General features: G+C 36.4%; 1 protein-coding gene across 3 annotated transcripts in view; it reads right to left on the bottom strand.

The window, feature by feature from the left end:
- The window catches only part of LOC125164137 (probable ATP-dependent RNA helicase DDX60), a 107,062-nt gene that overhangs the window by 38,958 nt on the left and 41,264 nt on the right, over window positions 1-26,840 (bottom strand). For all 3 annotated transcript variants that reach the window (XM_047856645.1, XM_047856647.1, XM_047856646.1), the window contains 11 exons: window positions 25,306-25,425; window positions 24,069-24,164; window positions 22,345-22,460; window positions 21,490-21,620; window positions 21,294-21,403; window positions 14,085-14,189; window positions 13,393-13,521; window positions 11,974-12,098; window positions 7,526-7,684; window positions 4,281-4,428; window positions 1,727-1,879 (listed from right to left, as the gene is read on the bottom strand). In XM_047856645.1, the coding sequence (XP_047712601.1) occupies window positions 1,727-1,879; window positions 4,281-4,428; window positions 7,526-7,684; window positions 11,974-12,098; window positions 13,393-13,521; window positions 14,085-14,189; window positions 21,294-21,403; window positions 21,490-21,620; window positions 22,345-22,460; window positions 24,069-24,164; window positions 25,306-25,425 (1,392 nt within the window). The remainder of the gene's footprint in view (window positions 1-1,726; window positions 1,880-4,280; window positions 4,429-7,525; window positions 7,685-11,973; window positions 12,099-13,392; window positions 13,522-14,084; window positions 14,190-21,293; window positions 21,404-21,489; window positions 21,621-22,344; window positions 22,461-24,068; window positions 24,165-25,305; window positions 25,426-26,840) is intronic.

Genomic DNA, 26,840 nt, shown 5'->3' with positions numbered 1-26,840 from the left:
AGAATAAATGACAGGTGTTCAGTAACTATTTCTTAATAATAACTAAAAAGGGAATTTCCTTATGACACAGTAATAATACTTTTATAAAGCCACTTCTGGGCAATTGCCTACTTCATCCACTATAACTTATTTGTGAAGTTTATTTCTTTGGAAAGAACATATTTTATCATAATACTAAAACAAAGTTTCATTTTTCCCTCTGAATTGCCTTGATAACTGGCCAAACAAAGGGGTAGGATAAACTTTAAAGTTTTTTAAATGATCAACTTTTGCTCATTTTCTCATATAATGTTGGGTATTTTAAATGGCTTTCTTTTTCTCTTTACATTGACTGTCATATATGCTACAGTTTATTTTTAATATTTAAGTATTTGGAATAATTTTCTCTATTTATTCTGTAACTGAATACATCTGTGACAATGAAAAACACATTTATTAAGAATTTTTCTAAAGTTCTTCAATTAAAAAAAGTGGGCAGAGTAAAAACATTACATTTATGCTGTAACTAGAAAAAAACACCTTTTTAAAAATGTGTTCTTTATAACAAAGCTATCACTATTTCCATAGTGTCTTTTCTACAGTGATCCAATTATTCATTTATTAAAATAATAGTAATTAAGACACTACCACTTAACATATAGTATTTTAGACACAAGACATACTGATCAAAATAAGTGTGCCTATTCTCCTGAATTTATAATCCTGGAGAAAATTTTGTGTCCAGTTATTAGCTTTTAAAGCAAATAAATAGCTTATTATTAGTTAAGAGAGAAATTAAGCAGTGTTGTTAATGACATAGTTTTGTTTTTATCCAGATTAAAAAAATTACCCTTGAATTTTTCTCAACATCTAGTTCAAGATTAAAAGATACTCCTTACTGTAGTACTCTCTCACTCTCTCCTCTCAACCCTCCTCCTCTTGCTCTGTCTCCCTCCCTCTCTCTCACTGTGTCTCTGTATCTCTGTATCTCTGTCTTTCTCTCTCTCACACACACAAATGTAATATCCATCATACAAAAATTTTAATATGGATAATTTTTAAAACTCACAGGCTATTTTTAAATATTACTCAAGACGTAAACAAAGAAATTATATAAATCCTCCTTGTGGATTTATCCAGATTATCCCCATGCACCCTCATGGAACATACTAAGTAAAACATAATAAGGGTTGGTTTTCAAGCTATTTAAAGTAATCTTCCTCTTGTCCATTATTAGTGATAGGAGAGAGAGCATTTAGAAGTGACTCATTTAGGAATGATTCATTGCCAAGTTATGCAATAGGGCACTGAGGAAGCAATGCATTCTTGCTCTTATTTCAGCTATTAAATTGCGAAAAGATTTGGTCAAAATCCTATCATAAGCGTCCTCCAAGCCCAGGAAAGAATGTCTGTAGCCAAAATTATATGAACAGCTGACAAAATTCCCTAGATATTATAAATGAAACAGAAAGGGGTTGTTCCAAGATCATAATAGGTATGCTTCATTACAGAAATATTTAGAAAAGTATCTGTTTAGAGAATATTTTAATCTCTTGAAAAAGAGAAAAGCTAAATGATAAACTTCAAACCTCCTCCCTCAATTAAATGAGATGGAAGAATATGCAGTGACATTATGGGCTATTTAAAAAAAGATATAATTAGATGAGAAAAAAGTGGTCCATTTTTCATGGACATTCACTTTCCCACACACATAGCTTCACTTTTTGGAATGAAAACATTTACCTACCCTAATAAATCCTTTCCTAAAAAGAATCTCAACTAACTGTTTTTCTTTGAAGTTTAAAGAGCTGTGATGATATCCAATACCCCTTCTTGCCAAAGCCTTCAGTTGTTCACCTTTTCTTGTGGATTTTACTCGATCAAACACCATCTGCAAAGTCTGAAAGAAGCAAGAGTGTTAGGGATTTTGATCATTTCTTATCTAAGTTTAATTTAAATGAAAATAAAATAGTTAAATGAAAATAACAGTCATACTATGCAGTCGTTTGACAAAACGAAGCAAGTGCTTGAAATGGACTCTACGTGAGTACAAACAACATTTTATGGCAGCAGCAGTAACTATAGGAAATATTCCAAAATCTTGAACAGACTGTCTCACACTTTCTCACCCCACTACTCAGGTGAAAAGTCCTGACGACACAGTAGATAAAACACCCAGAGGAAGTGTGAGTGCATGACCTGAGGGAGCCTTGCAAGCTCTCCCCAGGGAGAAACAGAAACTTCTCCAGAATGGCCGGGCAGGTTCCTCACCCTATATGGTGGGGGAGTGCTTACTTCTCACTGCAAATCCATCACAAATGGCCTTAAAAATGTCAATTCCCTGGGGCGCCTGGGTGGTGCAGTCGGTTAAGCATCCGACTTCAGCCAGGTCACGATCTCGCGGTCCGTGAGTTCGAGCCCCGTGTCAGGCTCTGGGCTGATGGCTCAGAGCCTGGAGCCTGTTTCCGATTCTGTGTCTCCCTCTCTCTCTGCCCCTCCCCCATTCATGCTCTGTCTCTCTCTGTCCCAAAAATAAAAATAAAACGTTGAAAAAAAAAATGTCAATTCCCTAAGAAGGAAATCCACTTGTGTAGAGTTATATGTACAAAGATAAATACAGCTTATGAGAGGGAGAAAAAGAAAAACAAAAAACAAAACAAAAAAAAAAAAAACAAAAACAACCTAAGTGTCCAAAAGCCAAAGACACTTCAGTTGTATAGTCATCCATGCAATGGAATATTGAGAAGGAATTCAAATGATGATGTAAATTCATGGTTATTAAAAAAAGAGAGAGACCATGAAGTTTACAAAAAAAAAAGAAAAAAAAAGGTATATAATAGAACTGTGTGTGTAGGCGCCTGGGTGGCTCAGCCAGTTAAGCATCCACAACTCTTGGTTTTGGCTCAGGTCACGATCTCACGGTTTCATGGGTACAAGCCCCACGTTGGGCTCTGCACTGACAGTGCGCAGCCTGCTTGGGATTCTCTCTCTCCCCCTCTCACTGCTCCTCCCCACTCACCCTGTCTTTGTCTCTCTCAAAATAAATAAACTTTAAAAGAAAAAAAAGACCTGTGTGTGTGTGTGTGTGTGTGTGTGTGTGTAGTCACAAATGAAAGGTTCATCCAGAAGATAAGTGATTACCTCTGATTGATGGCATTGCTTTGTTATATTAATTTGTATTTTCAAATTCATCTACCTTAAGCATGAATTATTTGCATTAAAAAAGGATTTTTTTGTTAATATATATTTTTATTATTTTTTTATTTTTATTTTTTTCAATATGTGAAATTTATCGTCAAATTGGTTTCCATACAACACCCAATGCTCATCCCAAAAGATGCCCTCTTCAATACCCACAACCCCCCCTCCACTCCCTCCCACCCCCCATCAACCCTCAGTTTGTTCTCAGTTTTTAAGAGTCTCTTATGCTTTGGCTCTGTCCCACTCTAACCTCTTTTTTTTTTCCTTCCCCTCCCCCCATGGGTTTCTGTTAAGTTTCTCAGGATCCACATAAGAGTGAAAACATATGGTATCTGTCTTTCTCTGTATGGCTTATTTCACTTAGCATCACACTCTCCAGTTCCATCCACGTAGCTACAAAGGGCCATATTTCATTCTTTCTCATTGCCACATAGTACTCCATTGTGTATATAAACCACAATTTCTTTATCCATTCATTAGTTGATGGACATTTAGGCTCTTTCCATAATTTGGCTATTGTTGAGAGTGCTGCTATAAACATTGGGGTACAAGTGGCCCTATGCATCAGTGCTCCTGTATCCCTTGGGTCAATTCCCAGCAGTAGCACTTGTACCCCAATGTTTATAAAAAAAGTTTTAATGAAAAAATTGACATACCACTTTTAGATATAACAATGTCTTTTTAGTGGTATGTTTTAACTACAATATACAAAGCTTCTGATTTTGACAAATTCTGTGTACATTATTTAAAGAGCATTGAACCATATGTACCCAAACATTCAAATGAAGCATGTGGGATTGAAGTCTAGAATTCAGGCTGCGAAAACCCTTTTTGTGAAAGAAAAAATAATAAAAGGGTAGACCCTCTCAGGGACTAATTGTTAACAAACAAGAAATAATCTATAAATCCTGATCTTATCCTTTTTATACATGCTCTGCAGATCCCTCAAGAGTTATGTGTAACTAGAAGTTCACACACAGAGATTTCTATTCTCGTAGAGATTGCATTTAGTTATTGCATTCAGTACTGTCTATAACTGAGAAATAACAGCTGATGAGCGAAATCATTTGCTGGAGGAGCATTTCATTCTAAGAGCTGACCTCTGTGTCTATTGCTTTTTGGTTAGCATAGGTACACTCCTGAGGGATTTCCAGGTTCTTCTCTAAAGTCCTGAGTAGATTAGTATGTTCAGCTTCGTGTATTAGTCTTTGATCCATTTTTCTGGGATTTTTCTGGCTTTTCTCATCTCTGTGCATAAAAATAAATTTTAATCAATGAATAGTCAGATTTGCTTACCATAGTGAGCCCATGACTTCCCAGACCCCCTCATCACCCAGTCACTCTTATATACATCTGTACTATTTTGACTCAAACTTCCTCCTCTAATGCACTTCCTCATTAGCTTCTGGGCCTTGCGATCCCATAGCAAAAAAATTTCCCTGTACACCCATATTTTCCCTGAGTGTTTCCTTACCTTCTTGCTGCAAGTAGCCTTCTTACCACATCCAGTTCTCCCCAGAGGACTTTGATTCCTCTTGCTAAATTGGTGATCATTTTCTCTTTCTCATCTTTCATTACTCTAGGCTTGGAGGTAACGTGGGCATACCCCTTGCTCCACATTGCCAATTTCAGGCCATTCTCCTTTCCTTCTTGTGGTAGAGGCTACAAGCTCTCTGAGTTTGGTTGGTAAGGAAGGGCTCTCAGTTACACTGTTCCCTGGAGAATTGTTCTCAACTGACAAGAGCTTCCTGGACAAGAGCTTACAACCTCTCCTTAGAGTGAGGAAGTTGCCCACAGCCAGTAATTGACTGACATGAAGTACAAAAATCAGCCACCTTGACCCAAGTTGGGCAATTTTGTGATGCTCTCAGATCTCCCTGTTGGATCAGGCTCAGGCAATGTTGCAGCAAGACCCATATCTATGCATATTTTCTTCACTTTCCCTTTTTATGCTTCCTTCACTTTCTTACAGGGCCCTCATGAGCTCAACCTTTCAATAAATCACTTACACCGATACCCTCCTTTCAGGGTGTGCTACTAGGGAATCTTGCCTAAGATATGGCCGCATAAACCTCTGCCATGTCATCAGACTGTATTATCCATTACCTCTCAATGTAACAGCCTTTTACAGATACCCAGATCACTTACCCTTTCTTTGATTTTTTTTTTCAGTTTTCCCCTTAACTGTGAATATAAGATAACTCCAAATATGAGAAGATGAGCTCACGTGTAACCCATCACTAAGAGGTCTCACCTCCAGCTAACATAACCCTTAACTCAAGGATATAACTATGGAAAGGCCTGGCCCTAATGTTTGCAGAGCATGAGGCAGAGTACTAGTGGAGGCCCACATATTGTGGTTTAAATATTTATAAGTTTTAAATCAAGGTAACAAACTATCAAATAAAATATATTCTCTTCTCCTACCTTGACAAATATAACTCCATAACAATGCAGAATTTAAAAGGGTGAGAATGAGCTCCAGGTGGCCAAGTCCCCTAAGATCCACTGACACCTAATATTATTGGAATAGATACAAAGAGAGGAGGACCAGAGTAGTACTCTCCAAAACACAAGGACCAAGGCAGAGGCCCCCTCTCACTCTCTGTATAATGATGGTGCTGAACAAAGTGTTAAAACATTCTTTGTATTTTTATAGTGTGAATTGTTGGTCACTAATCCAATTTGAAATGATGTCTCCTAGTGCCCTGAAGAAAAGTTGTCTAAAGATCAGTACTAAAAAGGCTTATACTTCCTACACTGTCTCTGGGCTCTTCACCTTCCATTACTTCCAAGAAAATAATACAACAGGCAGAAATAAGAGAGGCAGAAAGTTCAGCAGCGAATTATAGCTTGCCCTAGAATTTGAGAACTCTGAATCAGAGAAGCTCTAAAATCTGTGTCAGCTTTGAAGAAGTATCTGCGTTTGATTGCTCAGACTTATTTAAAAATATTTATGAAATGATTATCACCTGTCAAACAACATGCTGAGCACTAGAGATAAAAAGAGGGAAATACTAATAATGTAGGAAAAAGAAAGACAAGTAAAAATAACAGCAATACACTATAATAATTGATCTACTAATTATTAAAAGTGTAGCAAGAACACAGAAAAAAGAACACTAAATTCAACTGGAGAATTAGGGAAAGATTCAGAGAAGAGATAGCAAAATTATGAGTGTAAGCTTTGGGGGCAATCACAAAGGAGTGCAATTAGGCAGATGGGTCAGATCATGGAAAAACACAGATGCAGAAGAACAGGTCATGTAAGGAGAACCATACATACTGAATATTGCTGGAGGGGAGTGGTAGAAAGTAAAGCTGAAAAAGGGCAAAACCTAAAACCTGTTGGCATACCAACAACAGTCAAAAAATTTAGACTTTATCATCTAAGCAAGGAAAAAAGAATATTGAACATGGAATAATTTAACCAATTTGAATGTTAGCAAGGGCCATTGTTAGCTATACTGGAGAGTAGTGACTTCTAAGGCTCTGGAGTCTAAAAAGAAGACCTCTATCGTCATTCAAGGAAGACATAATGAGCATCTAAACCAGGCAGCAAGTAAAGCAGAGAGAATAATAGGGAGAGAATCTTGGACCTAGAGTTGTCAGGATTAGACATGAGAACAAGAAAGAGGAGTCAAAAATAAATTTCTACCAGGGCACCTGGGTGGCTTAGTCAGTTAAACACCAACTTCAGCTCAGATCATGATCTCATGGTCTGTGAGTTTGAGCCCCATGTCAGGCTCTGTGCCGACAGCTCAGAGCCTGGAGCCTGCTTCAGATTTTGTGTTTCCCCCCCTCTCTCTGCCCCGCCCCCTGCCCCCCTCCCCCACTCATGCTCTGTCTCTCTCTGTCTCTGAAAAATGAATAAACCTTAAAAAAATTTTTTAAAAAATTCTACCAAGCATAAAATTGGGATTTCAATGCATTCTAAAATTCATCCTATATTCACTTATGTGACTGTGATGGTAAATCAGTGACACCTCCATGTTGTGACCCAAGACAACATGTGTTAATTTTGTTCTGAGAACTGAGAGTTGTAGTCACATATGCTTAGTTTGAGAGATGATTATGTCAGGTACATAATCCACCTATGCTCATAGGCTGTGGTCCTACCTCTCTGAAGTCCTAAATGAGACTCATCTACGCAACTGAGGAATACATATATAAATATTATGGCCACTTATCTTCACCTGATTCTCCCACCCAAATTTACACAATTGGCAAATAAGTCCAAGCAACAATTAGAACTACTTTGTTGCACGTTCAAAGTATGTTTCCGACTGGACTTATGAAGTATTTTAACCTTTTTAGCCACTAATTTGTTTAGTTAAATACTTACATTGTCTTTTGTTTCTCGATGGATTTTTTAACTTTTCGAAGTTTGTTGGTCACATCATGGGCTTCTTTATCAGCTTTGAGAGACCTTTTTTCCGCTTGCTTTTGCTCCAGGGAAGTTCTCACACTTAAAGCCCTCTCTTCTACATCTCCTAAATTAAATCTGCAAACAAATGAAAAGACTCCTTGCCTTGAAAACAATATCACTATCAAGATTCAAATAAATTTCCATCTACTGTTAACATCCTGACATATACTTGTCAAGTTTTTAATTCCACTAATCTTTAGGTCTACCTCCTAAACAGAATCAAAGGCCCTTAGCATTCTGTAAATATATGTAAGTTCAGATCTCACAAATCTTCTGTGAATTTTAGAGACTCCTTTATTTTTCTCTTTGTTTTTTCCCCCAGTTTTATTGCAGTAAAATTGGCATGTAACATTGTATAAGTTTAAGGTGTTCAGTAGGATGATTTCATACACGTGGATATCACAAAGTAATTACCATAATAAGGTTTGGTAACACATCCATCACTTCACATAGTTACTTTTTGTGTGTTAGTGTGGTGAGAAGATTTAAGATCTACTCGTTTAGCTATTCAAAAGTACACAATACAGTATTGTTAGCTATAGTCACCATGTTGTACATTAGATTCCCAGAACTTAATCATATTATAAAAGTTAATTTATACCCTTTAACCAACATGTCTTCATTTCTGTCACCCGCTGTGTGCCCCCAGTCCGTGGCAACCACCAATCTACTCTGTTTGTATGGGTTCAGCTTTTTTAGATTCTATATATACAGTGAGATCATACAGTAAAACTTTGCTCTTAGGCAGTAATGGAGATAATCTCGGGCTCTCACCCTAACCTTCTGGATTGTAGTTACTTCTTTCCAGAAACCAGATAAACCTCAGGTGTTGCTGGCCTTTACAATCCAGAAATGTTTCCAGGCTCTGGGCTTTATACCTTTTGAAACGTAAATACCTAGGGACCTACTGGTCCAGACTTCCTGCTACTGTAGGACTTAAACTAGCAACCTAGTGCAGGTTGTAATGATTTGGCCTTTTCAGACCTGATATATTAACTAGGAAAATAGGTAAAAGACCAAATTCACATGGTATGTGAAGAGTAATATGTTTCTAGGGGAAGTAAAATTAAAAAAAAAAAATTCCTTATCTTTACATCACATGCATTTCCCTGAGTCAGGAAGCTAGGACCTTTGATAAGAAGACTGAAATGTCCATGGAAGTTTTAATCTCCTCTCAATATTTTATTGGCAAAATGCTGCGGCTGGCAGTAGCCAATAGCCATCATTACTATACTAACCACAGCTTCTTACAGCAAATCATAGGTTGACTCTCATCAATAAAGCTTTCTAAATGTGAGGCAAAGAGTTTTTGTAAAGTCTTTAAAGAGCTAGCATGAAGAGAAAATCTTGTTAGCTACTGAAAAGTAAATAAATTGGCATACTGGTAAAGTAAGGATTTAAACAAAGGCAGTCTATACAACATGGCAGGAAATTTTATACAGTAGACAATGAAACAATAAAGTTAGTAAACACTTAGACCTGCTATTTTCAGACACTACTCTAACTGCCTTATATATATTTACTCATTTTGTATTCACAATGATCCTATGAGGAAAGCACTGTTACTATCCCGGTTTCACTACTGAAAAAATGGACACATAAGTGATCTGCCCAAGACTCCACATTTGTATGTGGCTGAGTCTGGCCTCCAAGTCCATGTTCTTAACTATGCAATCATGTTGTTTCTCTTTTATATTAATGCAACTTACATGATCTAGGTGAACATCTGTATGAAATGACATCATTTCCATCACAGTATTTCACTGTTAAAAATCTAAATCACATGGAAATAATTTTTTCCTCTCAAATCTCTCTGATAACCTATTTGAAATGAATGTGCTCACGACTGGACTTCAGCCAATAATACTGTGTAGTGCTACACTTAGGACTTTCATAATTTATTTGTATTTAATTCTCACCCCAACCCTATGCATTACTATTTTTCTCACCTTATTTTGCAAATGAGGAAACTAAGTTTGAAAGTCATCAGGTAGCTGTTTCGAAGTGCCATACTAATTGACAACAGAGGTAGGATCCAGACTTGAGCCTGACTGTGAAATGCATGTTTTTAAGCACACTGATACTGTCATTAACATTAAACATGCTTCACACTTTTTTTTTTTCTAGAGACCAGACTGGAGACGTTGACAGGTACAACTATTACTTGAAAAGCTCTCAGATGCACAGATTGAGCCCTAAAGTATCCTGATTTGTTGATGATCTGGAGTTACTTATGAGTAAATTAAACTGCATAAGACCAAGGATTTTCATAGTACATTTTCTAAAGAGCCCAAAACTCCAAAGACATGCCAAGATTCAATTCCTCAAGCAAAATTAAATCCATGATATTTTTGTGAAATATGTTCCTTTTCTTTAAACATTGATGGATTTTAATGAATCAAAATTAAACAGAATTATTTAACAAAAAATAGCATAGGCAAAGTTAATGGGCAGGTGCTAGACTCAGAGAAGATAACTGCCAAATTAGTAACTGACAATGAATTAATTAGAATTCCTGAAAATAATACTCTGGTTTCTCTTCAGATCGTATAAATCTTTCGCCTTTTAGAATTCCTGAAAATAGTAAAAAAAAAAAAAAAAAAAAAAAAGCTACAAAACCCAAAAGAAAAATTACTTGAATAGCACAGGAGCAAAAACTTGAAAGACTACTTACTTGAAAGAAATCTTCAAAGTCAATCCCGATCAGAGTAATGCAAATTACAACAGTAGCAAGACATGATTTTACACAATCAGAATGGCAACAATTAGAAAAACCGATCCCACAAGCTTGTGACGATAGGTCACAATAGAACCTCATGAACTACTGATGGGACATAAGCTAAGAAACCACATTAGGGGTAAGTCAACTTACCCCATTAGTTTGTCCACACTACAAAATATGGTGATTGTGCTCCTAGGTATAGGTTCCAAAGAAGCTTTTACAGGTGCATAAAACACTATATATTCTATTATACACTGCCCTTTGTTTCTTTTAATTGTGGTACAATTAATATACAAGATTATATTAGTTTCAGATGGGCAACAAAATGATTCAATATTTGCATATATTATAAAATGATTGCAATAATTCTAGTTAATATCTGTTACCATACATAGTTACAGAATTTGTTCACTTGTGATAAGAGCTTTTAACAACTAATCTCTTATCAACATATGCAATACAATATTCTTAATATAGTAGCTTTGCTGTACATTACATCTCCATGATTTATTTATTTTATATATGGAAGTAAGTCTTGACTCCCTTCACACATTAGGTGAAAATATTTTACTTTTTAAATATTTTAAGCATGTATGTGTACATGAACAATAAATATAGTTATTTTTGGATTTCTATTTTACAGTTAGGCTTCCAGAAATATCCCAGATGCACAGAATTGTGTTTGTTTCTAACTGAAATCTATAGCCACACTCTAAAGTAAAGTAGGTGAGCTGTGTAACTTCTTAGTAGTTTGAAAATTTATTTTCCTTGTCCCAATAACAAAGGTCAAAGGAACCACTGTACTGTAATCTCCAAAAGTTCCAAACACAACAATACATTTAATTATCATTATTATTTTAAATATATATCACCAGTAATGATTAATTACTATATGTCTATTTAGGTGTAAACAATTTCATTAAACTTTGCCACTTAAGCGAGATTATGTTGCCTTATTTTTTATTTATTTATTTATTTATTTATTTATATCTGTGGCTTCTTTAAAGCTTCCATGGCTTAAAATAGTCTGAAATTATCTAAAGTAAATAAAGCATTTTTTCTGATCCCAAACTATGTGATCCAACTTAATATCCAATTAATAAATATATTTTCATATAATTTATACTTCACCAAAACTGGATGATTACATTCAATTTTAAGCTATTTCATGCTACAGCACATAAAATTTAGCAAGATAGCAGTGTCTCAAAGTTACAGTTCCCATAACCATAAATTAAAAACAATAAAATACCCCGTGAATAAAGATGCTAACATATAGTAAGGATACTTTAATTTTGTATGGGATACTTGTGTGCATAAACATTCAATTTATTTTGCAAAGAACCTCATTATTTACTGGAAATGTATAAGACCAAAATAAAAATATAATAGTTTACAATAAAAATATAACAAAAAAAGGAGTAGAAAACTATTTAAAGATGGCAATTTGTAACAACACAAGTAAAAAAATTTTTTCAAGACCTGAACTAGAAAGATGCTAAATATGCATTCTGCTAACAAATGAGCACCAAAAACAGTAATGAATAGCTTATTACAACAGTGGATTTTGTAACTTTCCTCACCTTAAAAGAATAAGCCTGATACAAATTATAAAAAAAAAAAATTAAATTAGATGACTTACAAAAAAAATAATGCCGGTAACTTTTCCATTTTCCTTAGCTTCTCAACGAGCAGTGGAAACATTTTTACTGTGTTTCCTGAACTAAATACTGAATCAGGACTAAGATTCCTCAGAACCATTTTGGCCTGTAGCAATGAATAAAAAATTTTATTAGTTTTAAATGCTGCATAATAAAAAAAGGAATTACTACTTTTGGCTAAAATATTTTCATGGTCACCTAATCTATGTTTCTGAGCTTTTTAAAATAAAATATAATAACAAAGTAAGTATAAAAATATAAAATTTTGTAAAGAAACCATCAAAGAAATATGTAAATCAATGCACTAAAAGAACAACGACAAAAAGAGGAATATATATATATATACATGCACACATATATGCAATTTAACATGCAATTATTTAAGTCGACACAAATCAGTCAGAAAGAGGTTGTTGAGTAAATGCTGCTGGTTATACTGTGGCTGAAGGTAGGGTAAATCAGTTTCTCTCCAGGTCATGTATAAAAATCACTTTCAAATACATTCTGAATGTTTTTAAATGACAAAATAAATGGAAGGAAATGGAAGTTAATTATGTTTCTGAATGGGAGATGATCTAACTCAAAACGTAATGTAAAAAACTCACATGGGAAAAGTCTAATATATGTCACTCCCCAAAAATCAAAAACCACAATGTGTGACAATAAGACAAACTTCAAAATATAAAAACCATCATCAACTTACTTAATATAAATATGTAAAACTTACATGATCCCAAGTTAAGGTTTTAATATACAAATAGTTCTTACAAGTTGAAATAAAAATCATGAAAGAAAAAAATTACAATTGGAATGCCTGGGTGGTTCAGTCAGTTAAGCATCCAACTCTTGATTCTGGCTCAGGTCATGATCTCACAGTTCATGAGATCAAGCCACCCATCAGGCTCTGTGCTGACAGCATGGAGCCTGCTTGGTATTCTCCTCCTGTCTCTCTGCTCCTCTCTCTCTCTCTCTCTCTCTCTCTCTCTCTCTCTCTCTCTCAAAATAAATAAACTTAAAAAAAAAAAATCCCAAGACAGCCGAAGATAGAGGAGTAAAGAATCTTTTCATTTACTGGTACTGTGATTTCAATCTCTCTGCTTTCATCAAGAACACTGACTCTGTGGATAGTGACCCCTCTGTTCTTATCTATTATAACACCAAACAGGAATTCCTGGCTTCTGGTACATGTTTTAGAAAGCACCAAGTATTAAACAAAGACCAATTTCCTTTTCCTCTTTCTATTCTATCTCCGAATCACTAGACTTCCAGTTCAACTTACAATCCTAAAATGAAAATTGAAGACTAAAATAATAACAATAATAGTAGTGGTGATAATGACACCAAGGTAACTCAAGAAAACAAGGAACATATTGTTTTGCCAAAAAACATGTGAAAATTACCTCCTCAGTATGGCCATTTTTAATCCAACTTGTTAATTCTGCCTTTAAGCTCTCTTCGTATTTTCTAGCATCCAACTTTTTAATGACTATTTTATTCTTACAATGAATGGATTTCTCTGGATCCAACTCCTTGAAAAGAAATGCCACAAAGTTAAATAAAATCATGCAAGAAAATCCAAAGATGTTTCTCAATTATACATTTCACTAAAAGAATTACAAGCTTCTTGAGAGTATAAACTATTAAATGTCTTTTTATCCCCCCAAAGTTTCCAGTACATAAACCTAATAGGACACATGAACTCTTCAAAGGAAAGAATGCAGAGCAAAACCAAGTGGAAGATGAAAACAGACAGCAATTAGGGCATAAAGAGAGAAGGGGAGCACAATGAAAGAAGATGAAGGAAAATGAATCCAAGAAGTAAAAGGAGACTAAGATATTGTAGCATCCCAGAAATTGAAAGAAGAAATATTTTCAAGAATTCAATGGCATTGCACCCCTGTTAAAGTAACACACACAATATTAGGAAGAAGAATGTCTGGGAAGGGGCAGTTGTATTTTGGAGAGTGTATGTATGATTTTAAAAGATTAGATGCACATGATCAGAAAGGGTGAGAATTTGTCTTTATGAACAGCAATGTTACCATCCACTATAATAAAATTAATTCAGATTAATTGTGTAATTATTACTTACTTGGGCCCTGGGCCAGCTTTCCCAGAATTGAAACATGGTATCATAAAGCTGGATGGTTTCTCGAGGAGAAAGGGTAAGGTCAGAAGGAAATCCATACTTTTCAATCTACATTTAAAATAAAATTAACAATTTTAATATTCTTGTATTTTATCTTATGTTCTGTCCTTTGCCTCATGAACCTGGGTAAAACCTCCGAACATGAGAGACCCTATTTTGGAACTAAAACTTTATTCTGTTTTTGAAACAGTAACTACAACGGACTATTGAACTGGGCAAAGGAATAGGACTGAAAACAGGACTGTTGCATGGGCATTCTTGATAAAAACTAGACACTCTGAAAAAGATATTTTCCTAGTAACTGACATAATGTACTCAGAAAGCCAATAAATTATAAAATGTCATCACATCTTCCAATCATAATTTCGGAAAACAACTTGTGTAAGTTTCCTGATAGGGAAAGATAGGATAAAATAGGCAGAGAGGGAATGATTAGGACCTGAGGTACCAGGGTAGGAAAAGACACATATTTTGGAACAATACTAGGAGGGTCTGACCACAGCAAACCCCCCTCAGGGGTAAGTGTCCTCTTAAGAATGTAATAAACACCACCCACTCCCCCTCAGGTTTCCCTCAGGAATTTGACAAAAGACCTAACTAAAAATAAGTAGTAAACCATAAAATGCATAACCCAAAAGGAATGATATGGCCATAGACCACCCCTCATACAATGGAAATGAGCCAATCACGAAGGGACAAGCCAGCACCTAGACTTATCAAGCCAATGAGGGTAGGACCTGAGAAGGAACTAGGGGTAAGGGAAGGGAGGGCTGACCCGAACCCTATAAAACAAGGACTCTAGCCTATAGTTCGCAGGCATTCACTTTCAAATGTCCCCTCTCTGTAGAGAGCTTTCCTACTATTCCTCCTTTCTGATCTTATACTCTAATAAACTTTTGCCTGCTGCTCATTTTGTGCCCACCTCTTCATTCTTCGAAGCCACAAGACAAGGAACCTGGGGAGTTGAAGCAAAAACTCCTGCAACACCAGGTCTTGCTAATAAAGACCTTTGGCATTTACTTTTCAATGGGACAAAATTTGGGTTGCTACCCAAATCTGTGCTTCCCAGTTTGCAATTCTAAGACCCCAAATAAATACTTTTGTTTCAGTTCAGTTCTTCCTCTTTTTTTCAGTCAGCAGCCTCAGAGTCACTATCATGAACGCAAAGACTTTCAAAACAGCACTAAACTAAAAAGTTCAAATGATGGTCAGTGCTACATGCAAACAAAATACTAACCAAGAGTGTGCTTGATTTAGCAAAATTGGGGGAAAAAAAAACTTCAAAAAGTGGGTTTATTGTTTCCCAAACCTTTTAATTGGGCTAATTCTCTATAGATGCTTCCACATTTCAAATCAAGAGTACTGGGAAGCTAAAAAATTGGTGGACTATTTAGACAAGAAAACACAACCGGTACCCTGCAGGTTGAAATTAATTCAATTAGTAACATGATTCTTTGCTTTAGAGTACCAACCCAGGCTAAAGGGGACAAGTCTTACTTGCTTAAGTTCTAAGATAAGAACTTGGTCAACTTTAACACGAAGACTTTCAGATCACCTTCAGGACAGTCAAGAAAGCTTCTTCCCCAGCTCAGTCCCTTGGTTCTGCTTTAAGCCTTTTGGATAATGCAGGGCATTAATTTTTCCACAAGTATTTTAAAGCATAAATTAAAAATTCCTGTTTCTGGGGCGCCTGGGTGGCGCAGTCGGTTAAGCGTCCGACTTCAGCCAGGTCACGATCTCGCGGTCCGTGAGTTCGAGCCCCGCGTCGGGCTCTGGGCTGATGGCTCGGAGCCTGGAGCCTGTTTCCGATTCTGTGTCTCCCTCTCTCTCTGCCCCTCCCCCGTACATGCTCTGTCTCTCTCTGTCCCAAAAATAAATAAACGTTGAAAAAAAAATTAAAAAAAAAAATTCCTGTTTCTGAAAAAGCTTGCATTGTAGTATTTTCTGCTGATGTCAGCCACTATTGCTAAAAAAATTGCCTGTCAAACCATGATCCCTGAAATGCCAGTAGGTATTCTTTAAAAGAAAGGGGAGTGTCTTTTCACGGGTGTTCTATTAAATAGGCTTCTAGAAGGTTTGCCATTGGAAATGTCAAATCTCAAAGAAGGGACAATCATATACAGATTTCTCCAAACTTATGTGACGATAGGGCATTTGTTTTAGTAAATAGCTGTTAAGTTTTAAAAGCTAGGTTTGGAAATTCTGGGCAATAAAGCCATGCCAAACACACACATTTGGAAAACAACAACAACAACAACAACAACAACAACAACAACTGGTAGAATGGAAAGTACAGTAGAGTTTGAATTAGAAGATTTAGTTTCAATTCTACTTAAAAAGGCCAGTTTAGGTCTTCATCCATAATATAGGAATTAAAATATCTGTACTTCTGCCTGATAGAGTGGTAAAATCAAATAAGATACACATATCGGCATGATTTTTAAACTTTAAAAAAAAAATTTTTTTTTTCAACGTTTATTTATTTTTGGGACAGAGAGAGACAGAGCATGAACGGGGGAGGGGCAGAGAGAGAGGGAGACACAGAATCGGAAACAGGCTCCAGGCTCTGAGCCATCAGCGCAGAGCCTGACGCGGGGCTTGAACTCACGGACCGCGAGATCGTGACCTGGTTGAAGTCGGACGCTTAACCGACTGCGCCACCCAGGCGCCCCTAAACTTTTAAAACTAGTAGATACGTAAGTCCTGAAGATCTAATGCACAGTATAGTCATTATAGATAACAATACTGTATTATAAACATGTAACATGCTAAGAGACTAGATCTTAATTACTGCCACCACAAAATAAAATCTTAATTATGTGACCTGACAGGGGTGTTAGCTAAAGCTACAAGGGCAATCATATTGCAACATATAAATGTGTCCAATCAGCATGTTGTACACCTTAAGCTTTCACAATGGTACATGTCAAATATATTTGTTAAAAAATCAATTAGTCTTGAATTAAGCTTGTGAAAAAACTGTAGGATGCAAATCATTCCATGAATTATCATTTAGCATCTCTCAGTTGGACTATTAAAAGCTAGCTAGATAGTAACGACTGCATTATGTTATTTTGGAATGTTAGCATTTTGTTCTTTTATTAACACTACTTGAAGGTGGTGGGGTACCTGAATGGCTCATTTGGTTTAAGCATTGGACTTTTGATTTTAGCTCAGGCATGATCTCACCGTTTGGTTTATGGAATCGAGCCCTGTGTCACGCTCTATGCTGACAGCACAAAGCCTGCTTGGGATTCTCTCTCCACCCCTTTCTCTCTGCTCCTTTCCTGCTCTCTCTCTCTCTCTCTCTCTCTGTCTCAAAATAAATAAACTTAAAAAAAATTCTACTTGAAAATGGCAAACTTTTTGCCTACTAAAATACATATATGTAAAATAAATTCAAAATGTGTCACAATTTTTAAGATATAAATCTTATTTCTGTCACTAGAATGTTTATGATTTCTTAAGTCTCTTATTTAACCTTTGTACAGAGCGTGGCTTTCTTCATTTCCAAAATGGATGATAATTCTGTCTATGCCATAGATTTGTTGTAAGAATTAAGTTAGGGGCGCCTGGGTGGCTCAGTCAGTTAAGCAGCCGACTTCGGCTCAGGTCATGATCTCGCGGTCAGTGAGTTCAAGCCCCGCGTCGGGCTCTGTGCTGACAGCTCAGAGCCCGGAGCCTGTTTCAGATTCTGTGTCTCCCTCTCTCTGACCCTCCCCCATTCATGCTCTGTCTCTCTCTGTCTCAAAAATAAATAAACGGTAAAAAAAATTCTGTGTCTCCCTCTCTCTGACCCTCCCCCGTTCATGCTCTGTCTCTCTCTGTTTCAAAAATAAATAAACGTTAAAAAAAAATTAAAAGAATTAAGTTAGATTACATAATAGGTCTAGTGAAATACTTGGCACGTGGTTGATGCCTCAACTGTCAATGATCAACTTATAAGTCTTAATTTTTTAAAACTAGCTTAATATCTCTGTGGCTTAATAACTCTGTGGCTAGAAGCTGGGAATTCAATTCAATTTTTCTCCACTACACAGTGAAAGAACTGGCAAAACCTGAGCCAGCCTAGACACAGAAGGAAGAAAACTAAAGGGTCACAGATTTGTCCCATCCTTCCTTTGTAAATACAATAGTATTTATACCATGATGTTATTTTTGCAAACTACATTGTCCCTAATGCCACAGGTGATGGTAGGCATTGATCTGTACTGAGCAAAAAGAGGCAACGGTTCTTTCAAGGACTTCCTGGGGCTGACAGCTCTCCAGGAGTGAGCAGCTGTTCCTGTGTGACATGGTAATTGGTGGCAAAGGCCAAGCTCTGCTTTTTGCCAGAAATAAGCCTCACATGGATGGAAGGGCAATCCTTCACCTCAGTTGGATTAAGGCCAGTTTACTCATCCTGTTCCACCCCTTCCCTTCTGAAATGATTTCTATGATAGAGATGTAGGGGCGACAATCAAGGTGGATGGCTCTTCTCTTTATGTTGCCGCAATTTATTATGCTTTTTCTCACCACTCAGTTCTTTCATATTAATCTGAAGTTTACTATACAAGATCAGGAATTCTTTACTTGTTTGGAAAAATCTACCTGTTTTTCATTGATGCTCCTTTAAGGAAACATACTATAAAACATATGCTGCACACACAGCTGTCAACACACATTTAATAATGCTCGGGCCTTTTGAGTACATCCTCCACGACTGCTACAAAAGTCCTGAAGTCAAGAAGACTCATACAACAGCATGACCTTTCCAGAAGTCACACAGGGTCAGAGCACACTGTAGCAGTTCTGTTGCTTTCCAGTTACTCCATTAATAGCTACTGACAATAGAGGAAAGGCACTTGGACCAAAATGCCATTCTTGCTAGGTACTCCAAATCACTGTGCTCATTGCTACTTAAAGATAACCTGCCTTGAACCACCCTACACAAAATAAATAATTTTTTAAATACTATGCTGTTATAAAAATGCCAAGTGATGACAGGGAAAGAAAAAAGGAGACAGAGAGAAAGAGAAAAGGAGAGAGAGGCAGAGACAGAAAAAGAAGTCTATTATTTATGTGTGGGTTATCATCCATATTCTAAGTCTGGGGTGTGAGTTAAGTCACAGGAATTTTGTCCATAGTTCAGTTTTATTTAGAGTTTGGATTGGGCCATTGCCACACAAAAGAGAAACTTTTGTAATAAAATTTATAAGAAAATTACCAGGATTAGGATTCATTCAGTTGCTTTTAGAAGCCATTGCAATATTGCCCAAAAGCTATAGTGATTCTCATGCATTCACTCATTCAAGGATTTATTCAACAGATTACTCAGAATACTGTGATGACAGGGCAAACTCTGTACTCTATCTTGATTGCAATCTGCCCCCAACACTTATTCATGGGGCAAGAATGAGTTAGCTGAATTATCTATGCCTCACCTTCCTCATTTGTAAATGGGAATATTAACAAAACATCCATCCTAAAACTATTGTGATGTTTCCTAGACACAAAATATGGACAATTATTAGAACACAAATTCAATGCTCAATTTAGGTTGGCTGTCTTTATGTACCATACATTTATTAAGCACCTTTTATATACAGTTTGTTAGGAACTCATAAGGACACAAAATTTGTCTTCAAGGAGTTATTCTAGTAAGATAAAGGACACATGTATAGAAGTAACTTTAGCAGTAAGCTGATCATGACTTCTGTCATAAAAGAAATACAGACAAGATGCTATAGAAGTAGAAGATTACATCCACCTAAGGAGGTCACAGAAGGACTCTGAAGATGTTTCACATTAGAAGAGTCATAAAAGATGAACAGGATCTGGACAACTGGCATTTAGCATCTAGAGTGAAACACTCCAGGAACAATATAAATTATGAGGTAAAATATAAATCTTACCTCCAGGTAAGATACATCAGATTTTGGGGTGAGGTCAGAGAAGCCATAGGAAGTCAAGCTAAGGAGCTGTGCATTCAGTAACTTCCAAAGGAAACTCATTAAAGCTTGGCAAGATCATAATTATGTTTTAGGAGGCTTAACTGACAACTTGGATTTTGGAAGGAAGACAGATTTTGGAAGGAAGACAAACTACTAATTATCACTCTGAGAGGCAATTAAGCTTGAATGGGCCATTCCTAAGAATAGAATGAGAAAGGAAGAGAATTATGAAAGGAAAATTAAGAAATCTTCCTCCACAGACACCCCAATACCCCAAATGATGTCCCCAAACCTCTACTTTATTAATTTGCTACCAAAAAAATCATGTTGTGACTGGTATGTGAGCAAAACATCCTTTCCTTATTTAACCTAACTCAGTGATCAGATTCTCACATATACTAGGAACTGTCCACATATAGTTGTACACTAAGAGTCAGTGTCACAGAAGTGGATGGAGAGACATGCATGTTGAGAAGAAGGAAAATGAACAAAGAAAATCTCTAAGAATAAATAAAATTAACCAAAAAACTTCAGGTTAAAATTTTTCATCATTTTCAAGCGTTGTGAATCCAGACACCACTGAGGGTTCATTGAAGACTACAAAGTTATTTTTGTGACTTTTTAAAAAACTAAGGTTAGAAATATTATTCAACCCTGAGAAAGGAGGATATCCTGCTGTTTGAAACAACACGATACACCTTGATCACATTATAAGTTATACAGAGATAAGTCAGAGAAAGACAAGTAACTGCGTGGTATCACTTACATGTGGAATCTGAAAAAGTCAAACTCGTAAAAAACACAGTAAAATGATGGTTATCAGGGGATGTACGGTAGGCTGGGTGGTAAGATCAGTGTTGTTTAATGGTACAAACTTGCAATGAGTAAATAAGACATAGAAATCTAATGTACAATATAATAAATATGGATAATAATATTGTACTATAATTATGTAATGTGATAGAGATGCTAAATATTGTTATAACAATTATTTTACAATATATAACTACATCAAAATAACATGTTATACACCTTAAATTTATGCTACATGTCAAATACATACAATAAACAAAGTAAAAAAGAAAACTAAGGTAAAATATCTGATATAAAGTATGTAGTCTATAATTCTGATAAGAATCATGTAGGTAGCTTTTCAATTATAATATATATACAAGTAATTTATATTACTCATAACATATATGGCTAAAGTATTACTTACATGATCTGTTGTTAGTGCAGCACATGGGTGAAAATGATCAAAATAGATGTCATCATGTGTTATTGAACATATATGCTTCTCTAAATCATTGTATCTCTCTCCATAGAGCACTAACAATGAAGAACAAGAATTTCCAAATCAATGGACACATAAGGACTGAACTGATTTTAGAGCAAAAGAAAAATTCCAAACATACCAAGTCTAACTTTATATGATTCCTTCATTCGAAAGTGATCTTTGTGAGAACTGGCACAATAGCCAGCATTTCTATTTTTTCCCATTGTATTGTCTTCTTGTTTCCAGTAGTGTTTTACTGATTGTAGCCACCTTAAAAGATAAATTTACATATCATGTAAGCAGTAATATAGTAGTACTTCTTGTGACATTAAATATTTTAAATAAAGAAAATCTCATATGCCGGGGTGCCTGAGTGGCTCAGTCGGTTAAGCATCAGACTTCGGCTCAGGTCATGATCTCACAGTTTGTGAGTTCGAGCCCCGCGTCGGGCTCTGTGCTGACAGCTCAGAGCCTGGAGCCTGCTTTCGATTCTGGGTCTCCCCTTCTCTCTGCCCCTCCCATGCTCATAATCTTTCTCTGTTTCTCAATAATAAAAAACCATTTTTAAAATTTTCATATGCCTTAAAAATTGTACTTAAAGGAATAGGCCCTGGAGGTATACTACCTGAGACTGAATCCCAGCCTCCTTACTGCTATCTGTGGTTCTTGGTTGAATCACTGACACTCTCTGTGCCTCATTTTCCACATTTTCCACAAAGAACACAGATCTATCACTTAAAGTGAACTTTTTTAGGGATATGAAAGAAATTTTCTACTCAATTGCAGATCTGCCTGGGACATTCCTTGATTTTCTTTTATTAAGTGTGGCCTTTCTCAGCACCTGCTAGGAGGTGCTATTGATGTTCTGTTCCTTAAATAGTCGGAGATAAGTTAATAAACTCACCAGAATGTTATGAAACTCATCAGAACCCATATAGAAAGTATAAAATTTTAAATACAAAAGCATTTATATAAGTTGGAACATAAGACCTACTCAGTAAGATGTTCAGGGTTACTTATGGTAGCTGAAAGAGCCAAAAAGGGACATCGGATCATGACAAGGAGATGCTCCCAGACTTCTGCTCCAATTTCTCCACCAAGACAATGGACCTATTAAAGCAAAAAATTTCTCCTTTGAAAAGCTTACTTAAAAATAGCAAATTAAAACAGGATGTAAGAGCTTGGATCATCATAAACACTTTCCTGTTACCTTTAACTGCCCATACGAAGTTTTTACAAATATCCCCAAATCCAGATAATAGAAAAATTTGACATGTATTTTCTTGGTTTTTTAAAATATTTATTTACTTACTTTTGAGAGAGAGGGAGAAAGAAAGAGAGAGAGAGGTAGGGAGGAGGAGAGAAAGAGAGGGAGAGACAGAGAGAGAGAGAGAGAGAGAGAGAGAGAGAGAGAATTCCAATCAGGCTCCACACTGTTAGTGCCATCAGCACAGAGTACAACAGGGGGCTCCATCCCACGAAACGTGAGATCATGACCAGAGCCGAAATCAAGAGTCCGACGTTTAACCAACTGAGCTACCCACGCACCCCTACACAAATTTTCTTTAATCCTCATAACCAATCCATCAATAATTCCTCTTTCTCTTACTTCTGGAAATTTCTTTCAATTCTACGCATTTCTCTGCATGTCTACTGCCAGCCAAGTCATCATCACATCTCAGTGCACTACCACAATATCCTCCTGACTATTATCCTAGCTTCCCTTAATGCCCCCAGCATTCTTCATATCATTAGCCAGAATGATAGGTCTAAAAGATAAATTCGATCAGGCCATGTCTCTAATTAAATTTCTTCAGTATCTTCCTTTACACATGGAACAAGATACTAATTCCTATTATAAAAATGTAAATATCTTCTATTTGCCCCTATAAATCTCCATTGTTTTGCATCCTGCTCTCCTTGGCCAAAAAAAATGACCTACAGAGATTGCTTTAAAAGAACTCCAATATCCTCAGTTTCCACTGGATTCAGCCAATGGACAGCCTTGGCAAAGGATCAGAAGAAGGGAGGAGAATGAGCATGAGGTCTTTGTTCCACTGGATACTTTCCTTAATGGTTACCTTGAACTACCTATGTCCCTCAACTAAGATAAGTACTCACAGTGTGGCTAGCTCCATCAGAATCTCCTTCTGAGTCTAAGTAACTGCTTCTTTGCCTTGCCCCTTAAAGCACAGGGGTAAGTTACTGGCCTAGGTTACTGTATTAATCTTTATAGTTTCCCTCACACACATTTTTGGAAAACTCTCTTCTTGAATTGTTGTGTTTTTACTGTGCCATTTGTTTCCTGTTGGGTCCATGACTGATAAAATAACTTACATAACTGTCATTATTATTAGAGACCAAAATTCTTTGCTTTAGAGATCAAAGTTTGGATTTTGAAATCTCTATCCAGGAAAACTTATGCCATGGTGGTTAATTGTGCTCCCCTGAAACAGTAGTCACCAATAGCAGGTATCTTTGCCACATAGAGTTCCGCAGCATATACTAATAACCCCTATTGAATCACAACAGGAAAACAGAGCCAAAAGACATATGATTCACTGGGGAAACCATTTAAAAGGCAGCCCCTCCCCCACCCCCGCCACCACCAAACCTGAACTCTACACAAAGGGACAGATGTCTTGAAGCACCAAATATCTTCATTATAACACTTATGCACACTAGGAAAACAACCTAGAGAAATAATACCAAACCTACCTCATCAAATATAACATATCTGATCCTTTTCACCCATGCTTGGCGATGAGGAGATAACAGCAGAATTTCAAAGCAGGCAGGCACTGTAATAAGTACCTAAAAATAACATTGTGTAAACAAACATTTTGAGTACTTACTATGTGCAGACTTTGTTATAAGAATATAAAGATAGAGTTATAACTCCTAAATGTACCTGCTAATAACTAGGATATAGTATTACTTTCGAGAATGTTTCTTTAAAATTGTGATATATTAGGTTGAACCTTATGAAACTATAATTCTTATGCATCAAAGTGGCAAAATATCAGTTTGAAGTTTAAAATTCTTATGTATAAGCATTCAAAGCAATACAAACAGAGTTAATCATCACAGGTTTATTTCCTCAAAATCGGACCCTGAGATAGTTTTGTTTGAAGAATTTCTATTTTCAAACATGGGGAGAAGCAGGATTGAGCTAACCTTCAAAACAAGCCTGAAGAAACCCTGGCCAACCTGGCTCAGAATTCTGGAGTGAATACTGGTTGTCAGAAATAGTCCACATCAGGCCAAAATGTCCCAGTGTTCATACTCTAGCCTAACTCAGCCACAGGACACAGACTGTGGAGGCAGAACTGGAGGAACTGACAGCTAGTATTTGTCTTGACCACCCTCGCCACATTTGGGCAGCAAAACTGTCCTTGAGAGGCAATCTGGGTAGCATATCTTCATGCCTGCTCTGCTGTGTTCTACGATCATCTTTTCACTTTTTGTTCAGTCTTACTTGTTTAGTTATGAATTCGTTAAGGAGGAAAACTATCTATGATTTACTTAGTGTCAGGTATTCTATCAATAACACAACATTTTTGAAATTATGATGAGTATCCTACTCATCAAGAACAGTAAGAGTTTCCTAATTAGCAAGACAAAGTAATTCTTGTTAGAAATCGGTGTTTGTGAATTTTTAATAACACTGGATTCTTCAGATCATTTTGAATCCATTTATAAATCAAGATGATGCAGTAAACAATAACTGAAATATGAAATCAAAATTTAAGCGTCCTCAGAGAAAGACGAGTGCTAGTTCTCACTCTTTGGAATATAACAATATTAAATTTTCTGTTAAAGTCATTCATCTCTTGTAAATTCAAAAAAAATATTTCCACAAGGCTTTGTGCAGATGTGGAATCTCTAGTGTAAGAAACATATATTAGTACTATTAAGTAATTTAATAACAAATGCATTAATTAACATATCCTACCTGACAGTTTAGGGCATCATGACGATAATCCCTTGTAAAAACACCACATAGAGCTTCACCATTTGGCAGATTTTTGGTAAAGCGACTGTGAACAGTTGCTGCCACTTGATTAACAAGGGCCTGATTGATAAAGGATTGATAAAGGAAGAGATTCAATAATCACATAATAAAGCACAGGTGAAACCTCAGAGAACAACAGGAACAGTCTAAAAATATGTATGACTACAAGTACAGAAGCTTAACAGCCCCTTTCTTATACCCATCTACTCTAAATACACTCACATATTCTCTTTGAGATATTTGACTAAGCATGTGAACCTCATTGATAAACCTCAACTTAAAGTAAAATGGGAAAAAAATGGCTTAATCAGAAAAAACAGGAAATGTTGCTCACACATAGGAAAGAAAATATCTGAATACCTTTGACAAAGGCTTAGAAAGAAGCTGTGAGTCTACTATAAAAGAAAGATCAAGTGAAGGATAGTCAGATTTCTAGTTCTCATATTTGGGGACTTCCTTCAGATACCTAAAGTTTAAATATAGATACACGAGGGGCGCCTGGGTGGCGCAGTCGGTTAAGCATCCGACTTCAGCCAGGTCACGATCTCGTGGTCCGTGAGTTCGAGCCCCGTGTCAGGCTCTGGGCTGATGGCTCAGAGCCTGGAGCCTGTTTCTGATTCTGTGTCTCCCTCTCTCTCTGCCCCTCCCCCGTTCATGCTCTGTCTCTCTCTGTCCCCCAAAAAATAAATAAACGTTGAAAAAAAAATTTTTTTTAAATATAGATACATGAATACTTTGGATCAAGTAGGTAGCCTGGCTAGTGGAACTGAGTATGTGGAAATCTATGAACATCTATTTCACACTTATGCACACGCCACCCCCACCCCAAAATCCACATAGATTAAAACATAAAGGTTAAAACATACAACTATTTTCATATATTTTCATATATCTGGGCACACACATGGAAATACTAAATGAAAACATTGATAAGCCTGACTACACAAAGATATGAACAGATTATTATCATTTATATGACCCAATATAGTAAAAAGCCAAAATAAAAGTATATTTATTATAACATATAAAGAATAATATACTTAATATACAAAACTCTAACAACTCAATAAAAAGAAAAGCCCACTTCTTCCTTAAAAATCAAAACATGGGCAAATGCATCCACAAGTAGTTCATGAATAAAGAAATGTCAATGTCCAGGGGCACCTGGGTGGCTCAGTTGGTTGAACGTCCAATTTCTGCTCAGGTCATGATCTCACAGTTCGTGAGCTCGAGCCCCACATCGGGCTCTGTGCTGACAGCTCAGAGCCTGGAGCCTGCTTGGGATTCTCTGTCTCCCTCTCTCTCTGCCCCTCCCCTGCCCGCACTCTGTCTCTCTCTCTGTCTCTCTGTCAAGAGTAAGTAAACATTAAAAAAATTACAAAAACAAAATGTCAATGTCCAAAAAAAATCACATAAAGATGCCCAAAGGACTAGTGATCACAGAAACGCAAATTGAAATCTGAGAGAAGTTTTCA

The sequence above is a fragment of the Prionailurus viverrinus genome, chromosome B1, assembly GCF_022837055.1.
Source record: "Prionailurus viverrinus isolate Anna chromosome B1, UM_Priviv_1.0, whole genome shotgun sequence".
NCBI lineage: Eukaryota > Metazoa > Chordata > Mammalia > Carnivora > Felidae > Prionailurus > Prionailurus viverrinus.
Note: the sequence above shows the minus strand (reverse complement) of the source record. Positions and strands in the feature narration are given on the sequence as shown.